General features: G+C 37.5%; 1 protein-coding gene across 4 annotated transcripts in view; it reads right to left on the bottom strand.

The window, feature by feature from the left end:
• The window catches only part of LOC131067345 (uncharacterized), a 163,043-nt gene that overhangs the window by 16,727 nt on the left and 129,247 nt on the right, over positions 1–17,069 (bottom strand). For all 4 annotated transcript variants that reach the window (XM_058002312.2, XM_058002311.2, XM_058002310.2 and 1 more), the window contains exons 10-13: positions 16,831–17,066; positions 16,367–16,528; positions 14,326–14,478; positions 12,740–13,000 (exon numbers count right to left, since the gene is read on the bottom strand). In XM_058002312.2, coding sequence (XP_057858295.2) covers positions 12,740–13,000; positions 14,326–14,478; positions 16,367–16,528; positions 16,831–17,066 — 812 coding nt within the window. The remainder of the gene's footprint in view (positions 1–12,739; positions 13,001–14,325; positions 14,479–16,366; positions 16,529–16,830; positions 17,067–17,069) is intronic.

Here is a 17,069-nt window from a genome sequence, read left to right as displayed (position 1 = left end):
CTTTGTCAATCTCTCCTTCAACCAATCCGGAATGGCGGATCTTGTTTCTCTAAATTGTATTTCTTTAAGCAATGGTTCGTCTTCTCGGAGAGGAGATGTCACTTCATCATCATTCTTCTCTTCATGTAGCTCATCAACTTGGGGAGATTGACTTGATGAATGCCGAGGTGCCTGCCCCTTTTCAGGTTTATCATTCTGTACCATTGACTCCATAGATTCATCAACCTCAGGCACCGTCTTCTCTTGTCCTTCAACTTGAATTGTCCCTTTTTCATGTCGAGAAGATGTGCCTGATGAGCTATCTCGATTGGCCTCTTGCTTCTTCTTGGAGGGTTCTCTTTTCTCAGGTCTTTCTTTCCTCTTTGCGCCTCTAGGATGAGAATTGCCTTCACTTGCGCTTGCTCCTCCTTCTTCAGGTCTTTCCTCCAAAGTAAAAGTCATTGATATGTTCTGTTCTCTTAACTTTTGATGTTGTACATCCACCCATCTGCGAGTACATGACAAAACTGGAGCCATCGAAGCTCTCAAGTCCGAAATCTCAAGCTCGCTCCAATCTATCTTCACTGCTTTGTCTTCTCTATCATAGGATGACTGGAGATGTCTGCCACTGTCCTGAGCTTGATCGGCCACTCTATAAACTTTGCATTTCCTGATGAAATCTAAAGGTAATCTGGAATGCATCTTTCTTTTCACTTCTAAATCACTTGAGAGATTCATCCAAAAGTCCTATACCTGAAATTTGTGTCTGTACTTCTTGCCAGCTGTCTCTTCCATATAACCATGAGGATCAAAATTCTCCCTCGAGGCAAAGAACGTGAATGAATATAAGGCCAACTCCTTCTCTGCATCTTCCAAGGCTTGAGCATTAGGACATACCTCAACTGAATTCCCCAATATAATGGGCACGAGAACTCCATTTCCATGCTTGTGTCTGGATGCCTTTGCATAAGCTACCAACTGTCTGGTCACCTCAAGTAGTACTATCCTATCTGTCGGATACCTTGGCAACATGTAGGGAGGTGAAGGACACCCATGAACTCTGATATATGTAAACTTTTGAAACTGGATGAACCAAGCACCATACCTCTTCACAAGCTCTTGTGCATCCAGAGATAGTCGATTGTGAATCCCGCCTTGCAATATCCTAGTGATGTTCATTGTGAAGGTGTCATTGACTAACTTGTAGTCAACTCTAGGAGGATGATGCAAATGAACATAAGAGTCACAAACTCTCACTTCTCCGAGTCCTCTTCCGATCACCCCTCTGTGAGGTAGCCCTGCATATTCGAAACTTCTGATCAAGGCATATATGACGTATGAGCTCATGTGGAATGATTTGGTAGGCTTTAGTCTTCTTAACTGCACATCCAGGCAATGGCTAATAATTCTAGCCCAATGAATCGTTCCTTTTCCTTGGACTATCACTTGGATGAAGTAGAACATCCACTTCTCGAAGTAGAAGGCTTGAGGAGCCCCTGTAACTCAATTAAGCAAAGTTATCAAATCTCTATACTCCTCGTGGAAGTCGATCCTATGTGGTGTGTTGGGAATCTTGCTCAGGCGGGGACGACTTTTGAGTAACCAATTCTTATTGATGATACTCAAGCAAGTGTCAGGATCATCTTCATACATTGACCTGGCTCCTTCTAGGCTTTTGTAAATCATATCTTTATGCTCTGGAAGATGGAGAGCTTCACTTATAGCCTCCTCTAAAAGATAAGCCAAAGTGTTCCCTTCCTTGGATACGATCGATCTTGATTATGAGTCATAATGGCGGGCACACTTGATCATCAACTCATGGCACTGGACTGCTGGAGGGAAACCGACTGCCTTGATGATGCCACTTTCAATTATCCTCTTTGCGACAAGTGATGGCTTGCCAATGTAAGGGACCTCTCGAAATTTCTTCACACTGAAGTTTCCCAAGTTGGTATCTCCGATATTGCTCCACTTGGACACAATCCTGGTCTCCAATTCTTCATTCCTCTGATCTTCCTTCATGAGAGCTGGACGACTAGTAGATGCTCCTGCCTTTGGAGTCGCCATCTTGACACCTACACAACATTTCATAATTAGTAAAATATCTAGGAGAGTAGCAAGGAAGATTCAAAAAGGAAGATAAAAGATATTAATTAGGAAACTTCATGATAAGTCTTGAGTTATCATTTCCTAATTAACTACACCAAACGTAGAATTTTCAAAATAAAAGTTCAAAATTCAAATCCTCAACAATGGTGCCAAGGTGATTGCGTCATACCTCCACTTGAGTAATAACTCTAAGAAATGATGCAAAAATAGGTGAAATTCGCTAGGCAAAATGTAGATCAAAGCTCTCCCTTTAGCAAAATGCGCCTCCTTTAGTCTTCACAAGAATCAACTCCACCTCTTAATTTCCAACACTTGAGATAAATTCGCTCCAAATAGACCAGATTTCGCACTTCCTTCTTGCTCTCCAAATTTGCACTTTAAGCAATGAGTGAATGATTTGAATGATGAAAAAACACACTCCCAATATATAGAGCGCTCACCACCTAGCTCCCCCTAGGTCGACTTGTCAAAATAGGCCTAAAAAATAAATAAATTTGTAAAAAGGAGAGGCTGACTTGGCAAAATAAAACAAATAAGACCTCAAGCGCTCCATTTTTTAATTTTAATTTCACAAAAATTAATTTTAAATGCCTCAACAATAAAAGTTCGATTTTTTAAAGGCTCAAAATTAATTTATTAAATACCAATGTGTCTTTTATTAAATGCCAATTTAATTTAATTTTTTCAAATACTTCGAAGTTAGCAATTTTGGCATCTAATGCGATTTGGAGGATATTAACGCTCAAATATGGTAAAAGTGAAGAATGCCATTAATTTCGCCCTGAACCCTTGGAGAGGGACAGGAGCGAACTTTCAATTTATGCCTTGCATTCCTCATTTTTAATTGCCAAAACTTCATCTAGGCATTAAAATGGCATTTTTAATTGGAGCTTTGAGTTTAATTTCACTTGATCTCTAGGAGGAAAGTGCCTTTAGGACTTTTTCGCCCTGGACCCTTGGAGAGGGACAGGAGCGAACTTTCACTTTTGGTCTTAATCCTTCACCTTTAATTGCCAACTCTCCTTGTGGCGTAAGCAATGATCTCTTTCATCCATTCCATGTACGTTTAATTTGCTTTTTGCAAAGCAAAATAGGTGTTTCAAAGATTTTCACCCTGGGCCTCCAGTGAAGGACAGGAGCAACTTTTGCATTTTAGCCTAGGATTATCAAGTTTTGAAGTCAAATCTTTGTTCACCATGCTTTAGAAGACCTTTTCCATCCTTGCACAATCTTGCCTCAGCGTAATCTTGGAGGGAAGTTGTTGATTTTGTAAATTTCGCCCTGGACCCTTGGTGAGGGACAGGAGCGAATTTGAGTCTTTTGCACAAATTCTTAATCCCTTCAACTTCAAATTATCCTCAAGGCATAGAACATCATTCTCCACTCTCTTTTGAGTCTTGGAAACAAAAATATCATCTTGAAATGTAAGGTAAATGGGCACACTTAGAAATTTCGCCCTGGACCCTTGGTGAGGGACAGGAGCGAATTAGCAAATTGTCATCAAAATTTGTAATCTTAGTGTCTCAATTCCACCTCAAGGTATTTCAAACATCGTTTCAAACTTGCATCTTGGCTTAGATTTGCCTAAACTTGGAGAGAAAGGGTGGATATTAAGTTTTTCGCCCTGGACCCTTGGAGAGGGACAGGAGCGATTTTGCAAATTCAAGTTTATCCGTTCTTTGTTGGCCTTCCAAATTATCTTCAATGGTCAAAACACGCCCTCTTCCATTCATTTCAATCACAAAACTTGTCTTGTCCTTGCAAGAAAATTGCACTTTTTAGAAAATCGCTCTGGACCTTCAGTGAGGGTCAAGAGCACCTTTTTGCTTCTTGGTATATTTCCTTGATCTTTAGACTCCCAATCACATCTGAGGTATAAAACATCATTTCTCCCTCCTATCCAAGTCAGGCTTTGCCTCGAAATTTTAAACAAAGAGGAGAATCTTGAAAAAAACGCCATGGTCCTTCAGTGAGGGACAAGAGCGCCTTTTGTCATTTGGGTTGATTTCCTCCTTTGTGGACCAATCAAATTATATTCAATGGACAAAACATGCTTTCCTTGATCTCTTCCAATCATAAAATCACTTTGATCCTGCAAGAACAGTGCAAATTTGAAAATCAAGATCCGGACCTTCAGTGAGGGACAGGAGCGAATTTTGCCTTTATGATCAAATTGTTTCACTTTTTATCTCGAAATTCCTTGGCTAAGGAAGATTTCATCTTGTTACACGCCATGAATAAGAGTTCAAGTCCAAAAAAGGTCTAAAAATGTGTATATAAAGAATTTCGCCCTGAATCCTTGGAGAGGGACACGAGCGAAATTACCCTTCTAGGCAAAACTCCATCATTTCATTGTCTTTAATCAAGTCTGGATGCTTTATCACGTTCATTTCGTCCTTCACCATTCATTTCGTCCTTCACCATGCCTTTGATGTCTCAATTTGACCAAACAAGGTCAGGAATGACTCAAATAAGTTTTTTCGCCCTAGACCCTTGGAGAGGGACAGGAGCGATTTTGATGATTCCAACAAAATCCTTCATCATCTCGAGCTAAAACTCCTTCAGGCGGGTGGAGAAAGTCACTTGTTTTCCAATCACATCCAACACTTGGTTCCTTTTCACTGCAAGATGAGGGAAATCAAAATTTCGCCCTGGGCCCTTGGTGAGGGACAGGAGCGATTTTTCCCTTAACCTCCAAAATTCATCATTTTCATGCCTTCAAAATCTTCGAAAGCAACAAGTCACGTCCAATCATCTCTCCTGAGACCCTGCACAAAACAAAATAGAAAAGTCAGTGACAAATATGCATTAAATAACATTTTCGCCCTGGACCTTCAGCAAGGGACAGGAGCGATTTTATCCTTTCTGGCTAATCCATCCAAAATTTAAGCCTCCAATCACTTCACAAGGCGGAGTTAGGTCATCTTCAAAGCCAGGAACCAGTTAGCAAGCCTTCCCAAAACAAGAAATTGCACTTAGAATGAATTTCGCCCTGGGCCCTGAGAGAGGGTCAGGAGCGATTTCTCTGTTTCAGGCATCATCTTACCTCCAAAATTTGATCAAAATTTACCTAGGCAAGAACACACAATCTCATCTTCAAAATGCTAACACTTAGACAAAATTTGGATTTTACCCTAAAACTCCTGATTAGACCTAACCTGAGACCTATCTGACTCTCCTGACAAGCTTACCTAATTTCAACAATCTCAATCCTAGGGAGGACGCCTAATAGCTTTCAAAATTTGACTAGACTCAGCTTAAATAATACCCAGAAGAAACCCCTAAGGTTTGGCCCTAGTCCAAACAGACACTTCACTCACTCAAAACCCTAAAAGCAGAGAGAAGAACAAACAAAACGAAAGCGAAAAAGAGGGGGTCCCCATTCTAATGGGGCGATGTGTGAAATGGTCACAACATATATATATATATATATATATATATATATATATATATATATATATATCGGTCATACATACTGTGGTCTATATTAATATTACTAGATTGTCGTATTAGACCGCAGGTTGCTTATAGAAAAGATGTTCTAATCCAATTCCTTCCATGTAATTATTTACGCGCAACCTCCATAATTATATTCACCGTAATTCTTTCATTGACTATCAATGGCTTGATGCTAGTGTTGACTCCTCATTACTGAGTCGAGGCCTGGCTAATATCAACCCGTGATACTTGCAGTATGGTCTGTAGGGAGTACGAAGCCTCCACGTGGGTTATCCCTTGCGGAGATGGCACTTATTACTAGCTTCTCCCTTGTTATCCCTTGATGAGGTTTTTTCTCCCCCCCCCCAAACTTTCTTGGAATGATCGTGACTTCCTCATTATATCTTGTATTTAGGGAGATTGCACCTTTTCATATTAGAGGAGACACAACTCCTACTAATCGATCCTCCTCCTAACTAAATCAGCTTATACTAACGATATCGATTAGTGTTAGCACCATCTTTATTACTAATTGCTATTATCGGTGATGCTAAATGATCTGATATAGTTGTATTATTCCATTAACTTGTGACCATTGATTAATTCCCATGCTGATAACTAATCAATATCGTATCTCTTCATGAAGGTAATTATTTCTTCTTTAATTTGATAACTAATAGTTAACCTTCGATGTTTATTCAATCGATATTTATAAATTTTAAATAGTTAATAAATATAATAATATTTGATATCGTATTTAATATTTAATATTGAATTTTAAATATTTAATGTTTAATATTAAATATTACTATTTAAATATAATAATATTTAATATTGTATCGATATTTAATAAATTTTAATAATCATTCATTGGTAAGTATTATATCAATTAATAATAATAATTGCTTCATTTCATATGTATATATAACGATTAAGGAGGGGACATGACAGTTGCTGCCATGTACTCTGCCTCTGTAGTAGATAAAGCGACTACAACTTGCCGCTTGCTCATCCAACTAATTGCACCACCATTCAATGTGAATACATATCCATCGGTGGATCTTCTGATGTCAATGTCCCCTGCCCAATCAAAATCCACATATCCCTGAATGCTAATAGTCTTCTGCGATCCAACCAAATTTCCATGGTAAGACGAAGCATATTGAGAGGTACCTTTCAAGTATCTAAACACTCTCTTCACATCATCCCAATGCGGTCTTCCTAGATTTGCCATAAATCAACTTGATACTCCCACTGCTTGGGTAATGTTTGGCCTTGTACAGGCCATTGCATACATTAGGTTGCCAACTGCACTTGCATAAGGCACCTTGGCCATGTCCTCCTCCTCAGTAGAAGATTTTGGACAGTCTTCAACAAAAAGCTTTGTTCCCTGCAACACTGGAAGAACTAACTGCTTGCAATCTGACATGTTAAATCTCTCCAGGACAGTACTAATGTACTTGTTCTGACTAAGCCAAAGCTTTCTATTCTTTCTATCCCTATTGATTTATATCCCCAGAATATACCTAGCTGCACCTAAATCTTTCATTTCAAAATGTGTTGAGAACTGAGATTTTAAGTCAACAATCATACCCTTATCATTTCCAATGAACAACATGTCATCCACATACAGAGCAATGATAAGTAAATGATCATTTTCAGTCTTGTAGTACACACAATGATCAAACTTTGACCTTACAAATCCCAAAGACAAAGCAAAGGAGTCAAATTTCTGGTACCACATTCTAGGTGATTGTTTTAAACCATAAAGAGACCTTTTCAACTTGCAAACCAAGGATTCTTTACCTTTTACCACAAAATGCTCAAGCTAGGACATATAAATCTCTTCCTCCGAGTCGCCATGAAGGAACGTTGTCTTCACATCCATCTGCTCGATCTCAAAGTCATATGCTGCTACAAGTGATAGAAGAAATCTGATAGATGTCAGCTTCGCTACAGGAGAAAAGATTTCTCCATAATCAATTCCATCAACTTGGGAATAGCCCTTCGCAACCAATCTGGCTTTATACTTTTCCACATTGCCATCCAAACCGATTTTCTTTTTAAATACCCATTTGTAGCCAACAAGTCTTCTACCTTCAAGAAAGGGCACCAGATCCCAGGTTTCATTCTTCTTTAGTGAAGCCTTTTCTTCGTTCATGGCCTCCAACTAGGAACTTGAATCAAGCATTTGTATTGCCTCTTTCACAGTCATAGGCTCATCAGTGTTAAAAACCAAAGCATAGGCACAATTGGTATCGAACAATGAGAAACCATACCTATCAGTTTGTCTTCTCTCCCATGTAAACCTCCTCAATGGCTGAGGTGGAGGTTCTTGTTCTTCTTCTTGACCAAAACTATAAGAGCTGCTTGAACTCTCCTCACTTTGAGGTATACATGGAATTCGAAGTTCCTCCTTTTCTGGAGTTAGAGGAATTTCAACTTCTGCTTCCTCTTTCTCTGTCTTTTAGGACTGCATATCAACTGAGGTGGTCTTCAGCCCACGGAAGATAACACTTCTGTTGTACAATACCTTCTCAGTTACATGATTCCAAAGCTGGTATCCTTTCACTCCCATACTGTAGCCAATAAAGATACACTTAACAGCCTTGTTATCCAACTTAGATCTATTTACATCAGGCACATACGCATGTCTCACAGCCAAAGACACGAATATGTCTCAGAGAGGGCTTCTTACCAGACCATGCTTCCATGGGTGTTTTATCCACCAACGCTAAAGTGGGAGATCTATTTTGTAAATAACATGTTGCAGACACAACCTCATTCCAAAACTTCTACTCCAGACCAGCACTATTCAACATGCTTCTCGGCTTTTCCATCAACGTTCTACTTAGCCTTTCAGCAACTCCATTTTATTGTAGAATGTAAGGTGTGGTCTTATGCCTTTTAATTCCATGGTCTTTACAAAATTGATCAAATTCTACAGAACAAAACTCACTGCCATTATCAATCCTTAGGCATTTAATTTTCCTACTAGAGTGATTTTCAACCAAGGTTTTGAATTCCTCAAACCAACTGAACACTTCTAATTTGTTTTTCAGAAAATACACAAACACCCTTATCGAAGAATCATCTATAAAAGAAACATAATATCTAGAATTCGACAACGAAGGAACATTAACTGGACCAAATACATAAGAGTGAATATAATCCAACAAACCAGAAGATTTATGAGGACTAGAATAAAATGGAACACAGTGTTGCTTTCCATATATTCAGTGTTTGCAAAATTCAAATTCAAAGTTACAATCATCAAGCTCCTCTACCAGGTTTTTGTTTTTCAGAGCTTTTAAGCCCATCTCTTCTATGTGACCGAGTCTATGATGCCAAAGCATGGTTTTCTCAACAGGAAGTTTAACCTCCTTTGAACTTGCAACGTTCTTCTTCCAGGTATCCTTATCTGACTTTCAAGAGACATTGTTACATTGAAGAGACTGTGCATCCAGCTTGAACAGAGTACAAATCCTTTCACCCTTAGCCACCACAATAGAGCCTCTAGTCATCTTACAGCCACCCCCTAAGAATAATACTTGTACACCAGCATCATTCAACTTACTAACAGAAAGCATATTACGAGTTAGACCTCGTATGTGCATTACGCCATCAATTCCCTTCGTTCTTCCATCGGGATACTGAATTTTGACTCTTTCTCGACCAACAATTTCGAGAGATAAATCACTAGCTAGGTAAACCTTTCCACCATCATACGCTTCATACTTGGAAAACCATTCTCTATGAGATGTCATGTGGAAAGATGCATCAGAATCGATCAACTTGACATTGTCAGTTGTCTGTGTTGCCAAGGCAGCAATGAAGGCATTTGCATCACTATGAGAAGATTCGGTATCAGAAGAGTTCTTCTTCTTCTTCTTTTTCTCCTCTTTACAATCCTTTTGGATATGGCTAGTGTGCCCACATTTCCAACATTTCACCTTGGACTTCTTCCCAGGAGACTTTGATCTCTTCTTTGACTTGGATTTAGACTTCTTGTCCTTCTATTTGCCTTTCTCTTTTGATCTCCCTTGAACAACAAGGGCCTCCTTGGCCATTTCAGAAGACTTTCTCTATGCCTCTTCTGAGAGCAGTGAAGAAACCACATCCTGCATTTTGAAAGTGGTTGTTGTACTCCCAATAGCCATCACCAGATGGTCCCATGTGTCCGGCAAGGAACACAACAGAAGCATACAACGATCCTCATCCTTAATTGTATCTCCCACAGAAGTTAATTGTGCAACGATCATGTTGAAAGCATTTAAATGGTCTGCTATAGATGTCCCTTTTCTCATCTTCAAAGAGTATAATTTCTTCCTCAGGAACAACTTATTTACCAAAGACTTTCCCTGATAAATATCACCAAGTTTCTTCCACAAAGAAGTTGTTGTCTTCTCCTCATGAACATTAAAGAGAACAAAATCCGCAAGGCATAATCCAATCAGCCCTTTGGCCTTCCTATATGTTAGATCCCAATCTTCTTGTTTTATGCTTGTTGGTTTTGATCCAGACAGTGCAACCCAAAGGTCTCTATCAACCAACAGGTCTTCCATCTTGAGTTTCCATAACTCGTAGCTACTGCCATTGAATTTCTCAATGTCCCACTCTTCTTGATGTGCTCGCCATCTTAGTCTGCAATTTCAAACAAACCTCTGCAAAACTACCACTGCAGAATTAACACAAAAAACCCGTCCTACCCACAAGGATAACACAATTGGCCAGGCTCTGATACCACTTGTAAGGAAAGCAGAGTGCAGAAAACGCCTTCCTAATGTCAATTTCTTAGAGAAGTAAAGCAGATGAGTGTTTCAATTCGTATTACAGCAACTAAGATACATAATACAATATAAACAAAGCAACATGAAAAAACACAAACATATAGATGTACACCAGATTTCACGTGAGAAAACCCTTTTGGGTGAAAAACCCACACACCAAAGTAATCCCTTGTATTACAGTAAAACAATTACATACAAGTTTCCAACCTTAGATTTGATCGTTGTTTCGGGAGCAGTACAAAAGATTGCAATCTTAATCAGCTTTTCAATTCATCTTTTTCAAGAATTGCCAATCGATTGCTACAATCCTCTTTGCACAATGATAGAAATCATCCTCACACGATCCAACCAAACTACAAATGTTTTCCAAACATTTTTATATGTCTCTATTGGAAATCAGTTTGTTTTAGTTGCCACATCTCCCAACTGTCAAACTTCCCAGATTGTCAATAACATGCACATTGTCTACATTGCTTCCTTTGAGTCGTTCTAGTTTCCACCAATCGTCAACAGACAACTCGGCAAGTCAAAACAAGTCCGTCGTGGTCCCCACCAAGTCGTAAAGGTTATCAACAAATGTTCCTCACCTCGACAACTGGTGGGAGTTTAAGACTTCTACAACTACTTCATTGGTGGGAGTTTAAGACTTCTACAACTTCTTTAACAGGTCTCACCGAACACCGAAGTTACAACGAAATCTGCTTCATCGCCGTGAGATCTGACTTTTGATACTAGCTTGGTAAGGCTTAGTGAAAGTTAATGTTATACCGAACACCTCTTTGTCGCCAAAACTTCAACACCATCATACCAATATAGCCTTTATCGCCACAAAATGAGACTTTCGTTACCTCCTTCAAACAATCTTACTGAAACCCCAAGCTACACCAAAATGGCCTTTTTCGCCTAGACCACTCTAATGTCTTATCGACATGGTATCTCATCGGAGAAACAAAGTGACTTTGACCGATTGCTCGAAGTAACTTAGCGACATCGAATTTCACGCCGAAACCGCTTCATGTAGGGAAGACACATCAATTGTCACGCCGACATCGGTAAGAGGAGTGACTTCCACAAAGTGCCTAGTAGAATCTTACCGAACCCAGATGCTATATCGAAATCACTGCTTCTCTAGGCGAGTGCATAACACGAAGGTTATCCAATTCCTTTTGAAGATGATCAATAACACGGAAGTTATTTGCATTGAATTGCTCGTTTCAAAGACCAAGTGTCATTTGTTCGATATTTCAACCAATAAGTTTGAGACACCCATTCTCAACATGGTCAAGGGTTTTTTGGGCTGGTTTTGCTGCTTTCAAGCTCATGCGAACTAAATTTCTTGCTCTCGCAACCTTCTTCAATGTTTTTGGACAATTTTTTAAAACAAATTGTGGTTTCTCAACTGAAATCCATGAAGGGTTTTGGGATTGTGTTTTTTGCACGTTTTTTAATCAAATTGTAGGTATCAGTTTTTTGAGTGTTTTGAGGTCATGCCTAGGGTTTCTAGGGCGAATAACATTCCTGCTGAAGTACTAAGTTTTTGCACGATGATTTTACAAAGTCGTGGGTCTTACTGTTTTTTCTCCAAAGCAATGGAGAGTTTTTGATGATTTTTTCACAAAATCATGTTTTGTGCATCAAGGGTTTCTAGGGCACACGGGAGTATTTGTAAATTTTCTAATTTTAAAACCTAGGTTTGCTTCAACAAGTGTTTGTGCACAATTTTTTAAAAAACAAATTGTGGGTTTCAATTTTATTCCAATATTTTATCAACAAAAAACGAAGGTATTTGAGAAGCTATATTTTTATCTCGTTTTTGGTGTCTCTAGATAGCAGGAGAGTGTCACTATTGTGGTAAACTTGGCCATATGAAGAAATTCTGCAGAAAGCGATTGGTTGATAAAAAATCCAATCAAGGAGGGTCGCAAAGCATTTAGAGGAGAAGAGGTCAAAAGATGAGCAAATCACGACAAGTCTTCTACATGGTAGTTAGTAGAAGGACCATTAAGGAAGGGTATTAAAATAATCTTATAATATTTAGCTTATAACGGTCATTTAAGTAATTTAGTAAGTTTTTAGTAACTTTTTATTCTATAAGTCAATTAGTATTTAAAATCTTTCTATTTTGTCTTTAGTTCTTGATCATTTCTGATATAGAAAGATCTTATGTAACCGTTTATATATGGAGTATTCCTCGCCTTTGTTATAATTACACTAGAATTTCAAACTTTTATAAAAAAATCATATAAATTCGTCCATAAACAGGTAACTTATATCAGTAACAGCATAATTAAGATGGTTATAATTTAAAATTCAAAAATTGTACACTCCAGTTTTTTTTTTCTCTCTTTTCCTGTCTTTTATTTCATGATTAATTTATTTATTAAATAGAGTCTAGACAGAATATAAGACATCTATATACATACCAGGCGTTCAAGGCGATGCCACCGAATTGATCCATTGTTCTTTATAAGAAGCTCCCTCAATATTTTTCTCATGTCAGGATCAGGATCTGCAAGCAGTCTTCCTACAATATAAGGATATGCACTTGCTACAACTTTGAAGTCAGGATCAAGTGACTTAGCTGTCCCTTCTAAAGATCCCAATGCTCTTATCACCAACGCATAGTCAGGAGGCAAAGAAAAGTTGTACTCATACATCACATCAGCTAACTGGTTCATAATACCCTGATAAAGTGAATAAAAAATATGTTTATGAATATAGGCTTGTTGTTTAATCCAAATAGTAAACCTTGCAGAGAAACGGTACCATAAAAGCTGAAAGACAGAAGATGATCAATTTTAAATTTCAAATTTTAAATAGGTTAACAAACAAAAATAAAGACATATAAGTGCAACCACATGCAATTCATGTTGTTGTCGGGTAAATTAGTGATTGTTAAGTCGTTGTCGAGGGGTCGGCGGTTAGCCGATGGTTGCTGATGGTTGGCACCCTTATATATGTCTGTGTGCTTATCATAGACTGGAAATGCTATTTTGGAGATACATTGTAATTCTGTGATCAATGAATATATATTTGTGAGTTCTCTATACTTTGCCCCAATAGGTTGCCAGTTCATCTTCATGTGAACAGAATTGGACTACATACAATTTCATCCACTTTGTAAAAGGCAATGGAGTTAGTTTACATGCATTCCAACGTGCGCCTTCTTTCACACAAAAAAGAATGATTATAAGGGGCAACAAAGTTATGGGGTGTAGAGCCAAAGCATACTAACTTGGATACTTCCATTGCCCATCAATCTACATTTTGTTTGTCAAATAGCTAGGTTGCTTTTAGTGAGTATTAATGATAGTTCTAGTGATTCTTCAAATCTCCCTACATCATCTTATGTCAACAATGATGATGGAAATCTTTATGAAGGCCCATATGACACTGATGGATTGTATTATTTTAATATTGAACAATGAATGCCTATCATGACATTTGAGTTTGACAAGCTGATATCAAAGTATTATTTATAGTTTTTATGGCTAAGTTCGTTTATTTGATGCCAAATGCATGTTATCAAATATTTTTAGCTTAACTCTTGCTTTTAGGCTGAAATTATGTATAGATTTAAGGGTTTTGTATGAAAATACCCAAAATGAACCAACAGCCCCCGCATTTCACACAATCTTTTTTATTTTTTTGCCATACTGGTGTACCCCAACCGGCAACTTAGTCGTTTTAACATGGCCTACAGGATCAACATTTAATTTTCATATTTTCCACAACATTAAAAGAACTGCCATAATGATCTTCATACACTGAATATAAAACACATTTGATCCTTACATGGAGACCATTTCCATTTTTTCTATGTCATGCCTACAAGTTTTCAGCCATTATAATCAATTATGGAATTAATCCTCAAAATGTTTATTACTAAGAGTTTAAAAGAAGGTCATTCTACCATATATGTTCTTTAAGACATTATCAAAATCCCACAAAAAATGTGATCCAAACTAGCGTTAAATTATTTAACAATGTTTGTGAATTAAAAACAAACCTGGAAGTCTAACTGAGACTTTGTTGCTTCATCACCAAATGATGCTTGCATAGCATCAGAAATAGTTTGCATATCTGTTCCCTCAGGAAGGAATCCAAGTGAGAAAAAGTCATTTGCCAAACCCATAGAGTCACGATTGACAAAATGTACAAGCTGCATCCAGACCAGATTTTATTACATATATAATACAACAAAACCAAAGAAGTTGCTAATATCACATAATACCAATAGCAAAGACAATTATTAGTTGTTCCATACACACATCATGTTACATATTCTATCGATCAATCAGATCATGCTAGTATTCTAAGCTGGTAATTAGGATTAGCAAGCTGGGCTGATCATTAAGATTAGGAGGATAATTAGGATTCTTTAAATCAAAGAAAGATTAGAGTTCCATGGGAAATGTATGTTCTTGAATGGCATGGAGAAGAGCCCAAGATTCTCCTTCTCCCAACAAAGGGCCTTTTACGACTGGTAAACCGCACCTGAACTTCACTCCCTAGCTCACTCTAACCCCAATACAGTAGGCATGAAGATAAGACAGATTTTAAAACTGTACTTGTATTCCATGGGACCATATAGTACTAAACAATGTATAATACCCCATATTTAATCCTGCACATTCCAATAATTAACAACACTTCCACCAAAAGAATTAAGAACAAAATTCACAAGGAATTCCATTATTCTTTTGGTATAATTTATGCAAAGCTCCTAACCATTATGGATATCACATTGGGTCATGTCAAAGATAGTTTCTGTACTCATCCTTGATTTCATTCATGTTCCAATCAATATTAATAATGTGAACACTCATATCTTGGAGACTTGGACCATACAATTCTTTTAGAAAGAATGTTAAATTCATGAATCAAATATATGTCCCCTTAAAAACAAAGGTCCAACATTGAACAATGAAAAAAGACAGTATTATCGCTCCATGGATTTGTAAAAATAGTAGGAATGGGGATGAACATTTTCATTATCAACACAATAACTAGAATGGGTTTATGAAAAACCATTTCCTGATTTTCCTCACTTGTGGCATGATGCATATTTAATATTATCCATTCATCAGTTCTAAATACTATTGAAGTGCTACTAAAACACACTACAGACTCTCTCAATATTTTAAGTTTTTGTCACTAGATATCAATTCGGAGGCCTATGCATCAATGTACCGTATTGCTTTCTTTTTCGAGTGTTATAAAGTAGAAGTTAAATATGAGCTGCTTTGGAAAGGACCATACAAGTTCCACAAGTACCACCTTTAAGATAGTTATGCTCTGTCTTGCTACAGGAATAAACTGTTCTCCAGAATTTCCATTTTATTATTCATGCTAATGGACAATCTTTTATATTCTCTCATTTGAAGTGAATCCCATCTGTTGACAATTTTTGTTAATCCTGTTGTTCCATGCCAAGCCTTAGATCTAGGAGTGCTCCAGAATCATTGCATTTAACTCAGAAATAACCAAGATCGATTGTCCCTCAGACATCTTGAAAATCAACATCAGAAATTATCCATCTTGTTACACAAACTGCAATTGGGCTTTAATTTTTAAATTAGAATAACATACATAAAAAAATGAAAATGACACTTTGATCATTCTGAAAATTTCCTATCTTTGGCAATGATTTTAAGTTTATACATGTTCAAAGAGAAAATACTGGTTACATGAAGAAATTTTTATTTCTCACAATGTATAATAACCATCCATACAATCTTGAACAATTATCACTAAATTTTGGAGGGCTATCCACCAAAATGCAGGCATGATTGGTAGTGCCAAAGGGCAACTCATATATTGGAATGAAGGGCTAAGTCAAATCATTCTCACAGATGCCAAGTGCTTGCACTTATAAACACATTTTTATTTCAAGTACAGCCTTATTCAATATAATATTAATTCTTTAAAAGAAAACATCTGAAACTAAAGGTTAAATCCCAGGACATGTTACATCAGCATACGTCCATAAATAACAGGAACTGAGTTCAGAGGTAATATTCTCCACAACACATAAAACAAAAACCTACCGTTCGAATGAGACCTACACGATACTGCCGTGGAATATTTCCCATCATACCAAAGTCAAGGTAAGCAAGTGATCCACTTCTGATAGCCACAAGATTTCCAGGGTGGGGATCAGCATGGAAATAGCCCTCTTCAAGTAGTTGTCTCAATGAGCAATAGACACCCTTGCAAAACAGATAAAGTTGGCTCTTAGAAAATATGTTTAAGAATGGTTAAAATGCAGTGACAAGAATTCAAGAATGATTCATCCACTGCATTAATTAGCACATTAAATACAATGCCAACCTCAAGAAATGGCATACTGCTTATTTTTAATATGTGCCTTACTTATGTGATACACTCAAACTTAAGAATGTATGAAACTTAACCACGTGTGACCCAAATGTAAAAAAGTCAATAATTTTATACAGGTACTCAAACATGATTTTTCTGACACAATTGGAAACATTGATTTCTAATCTCATACCTGATCAACAAGTTGTTTTATATTCAAATGAGCTTCTTCGATTCCTTCCTTGTCTGTCAATTTAATACCATCTATCCACTCCATTGTGAGGACAGATTTGCGAGTAAAGTCCCAGTAAATCTTTGGCACCTTCACCCAGCTTTTACTTTTACCCTGAGAACCATAATTAGAGGTACCTTTACTTCTTTTATCACTGCTTCCTCCAACTCCCTGGTATTTTAGAGAGCTTTTGTAATCTG

Source organism: Cryptomeria japonica, chromosome 5 (genome assembly GCF_030272615.1).
Source record: "Cryptomeria japonica chromosome 5, Sugi_1.0, whole genome shotgun sequence".
NCBI lineage: Eukaryota > Viridiplantae > Streptophyta > Pinopsida > Cupressales > Cupressaceae > Cryptomeria > Cryptomeria japonica.
The sequence above is the reverse complement of the archived record's forward strand: the minus strand, read 5'-3'. Positions and strand labels throughout refer to the sequence as shown.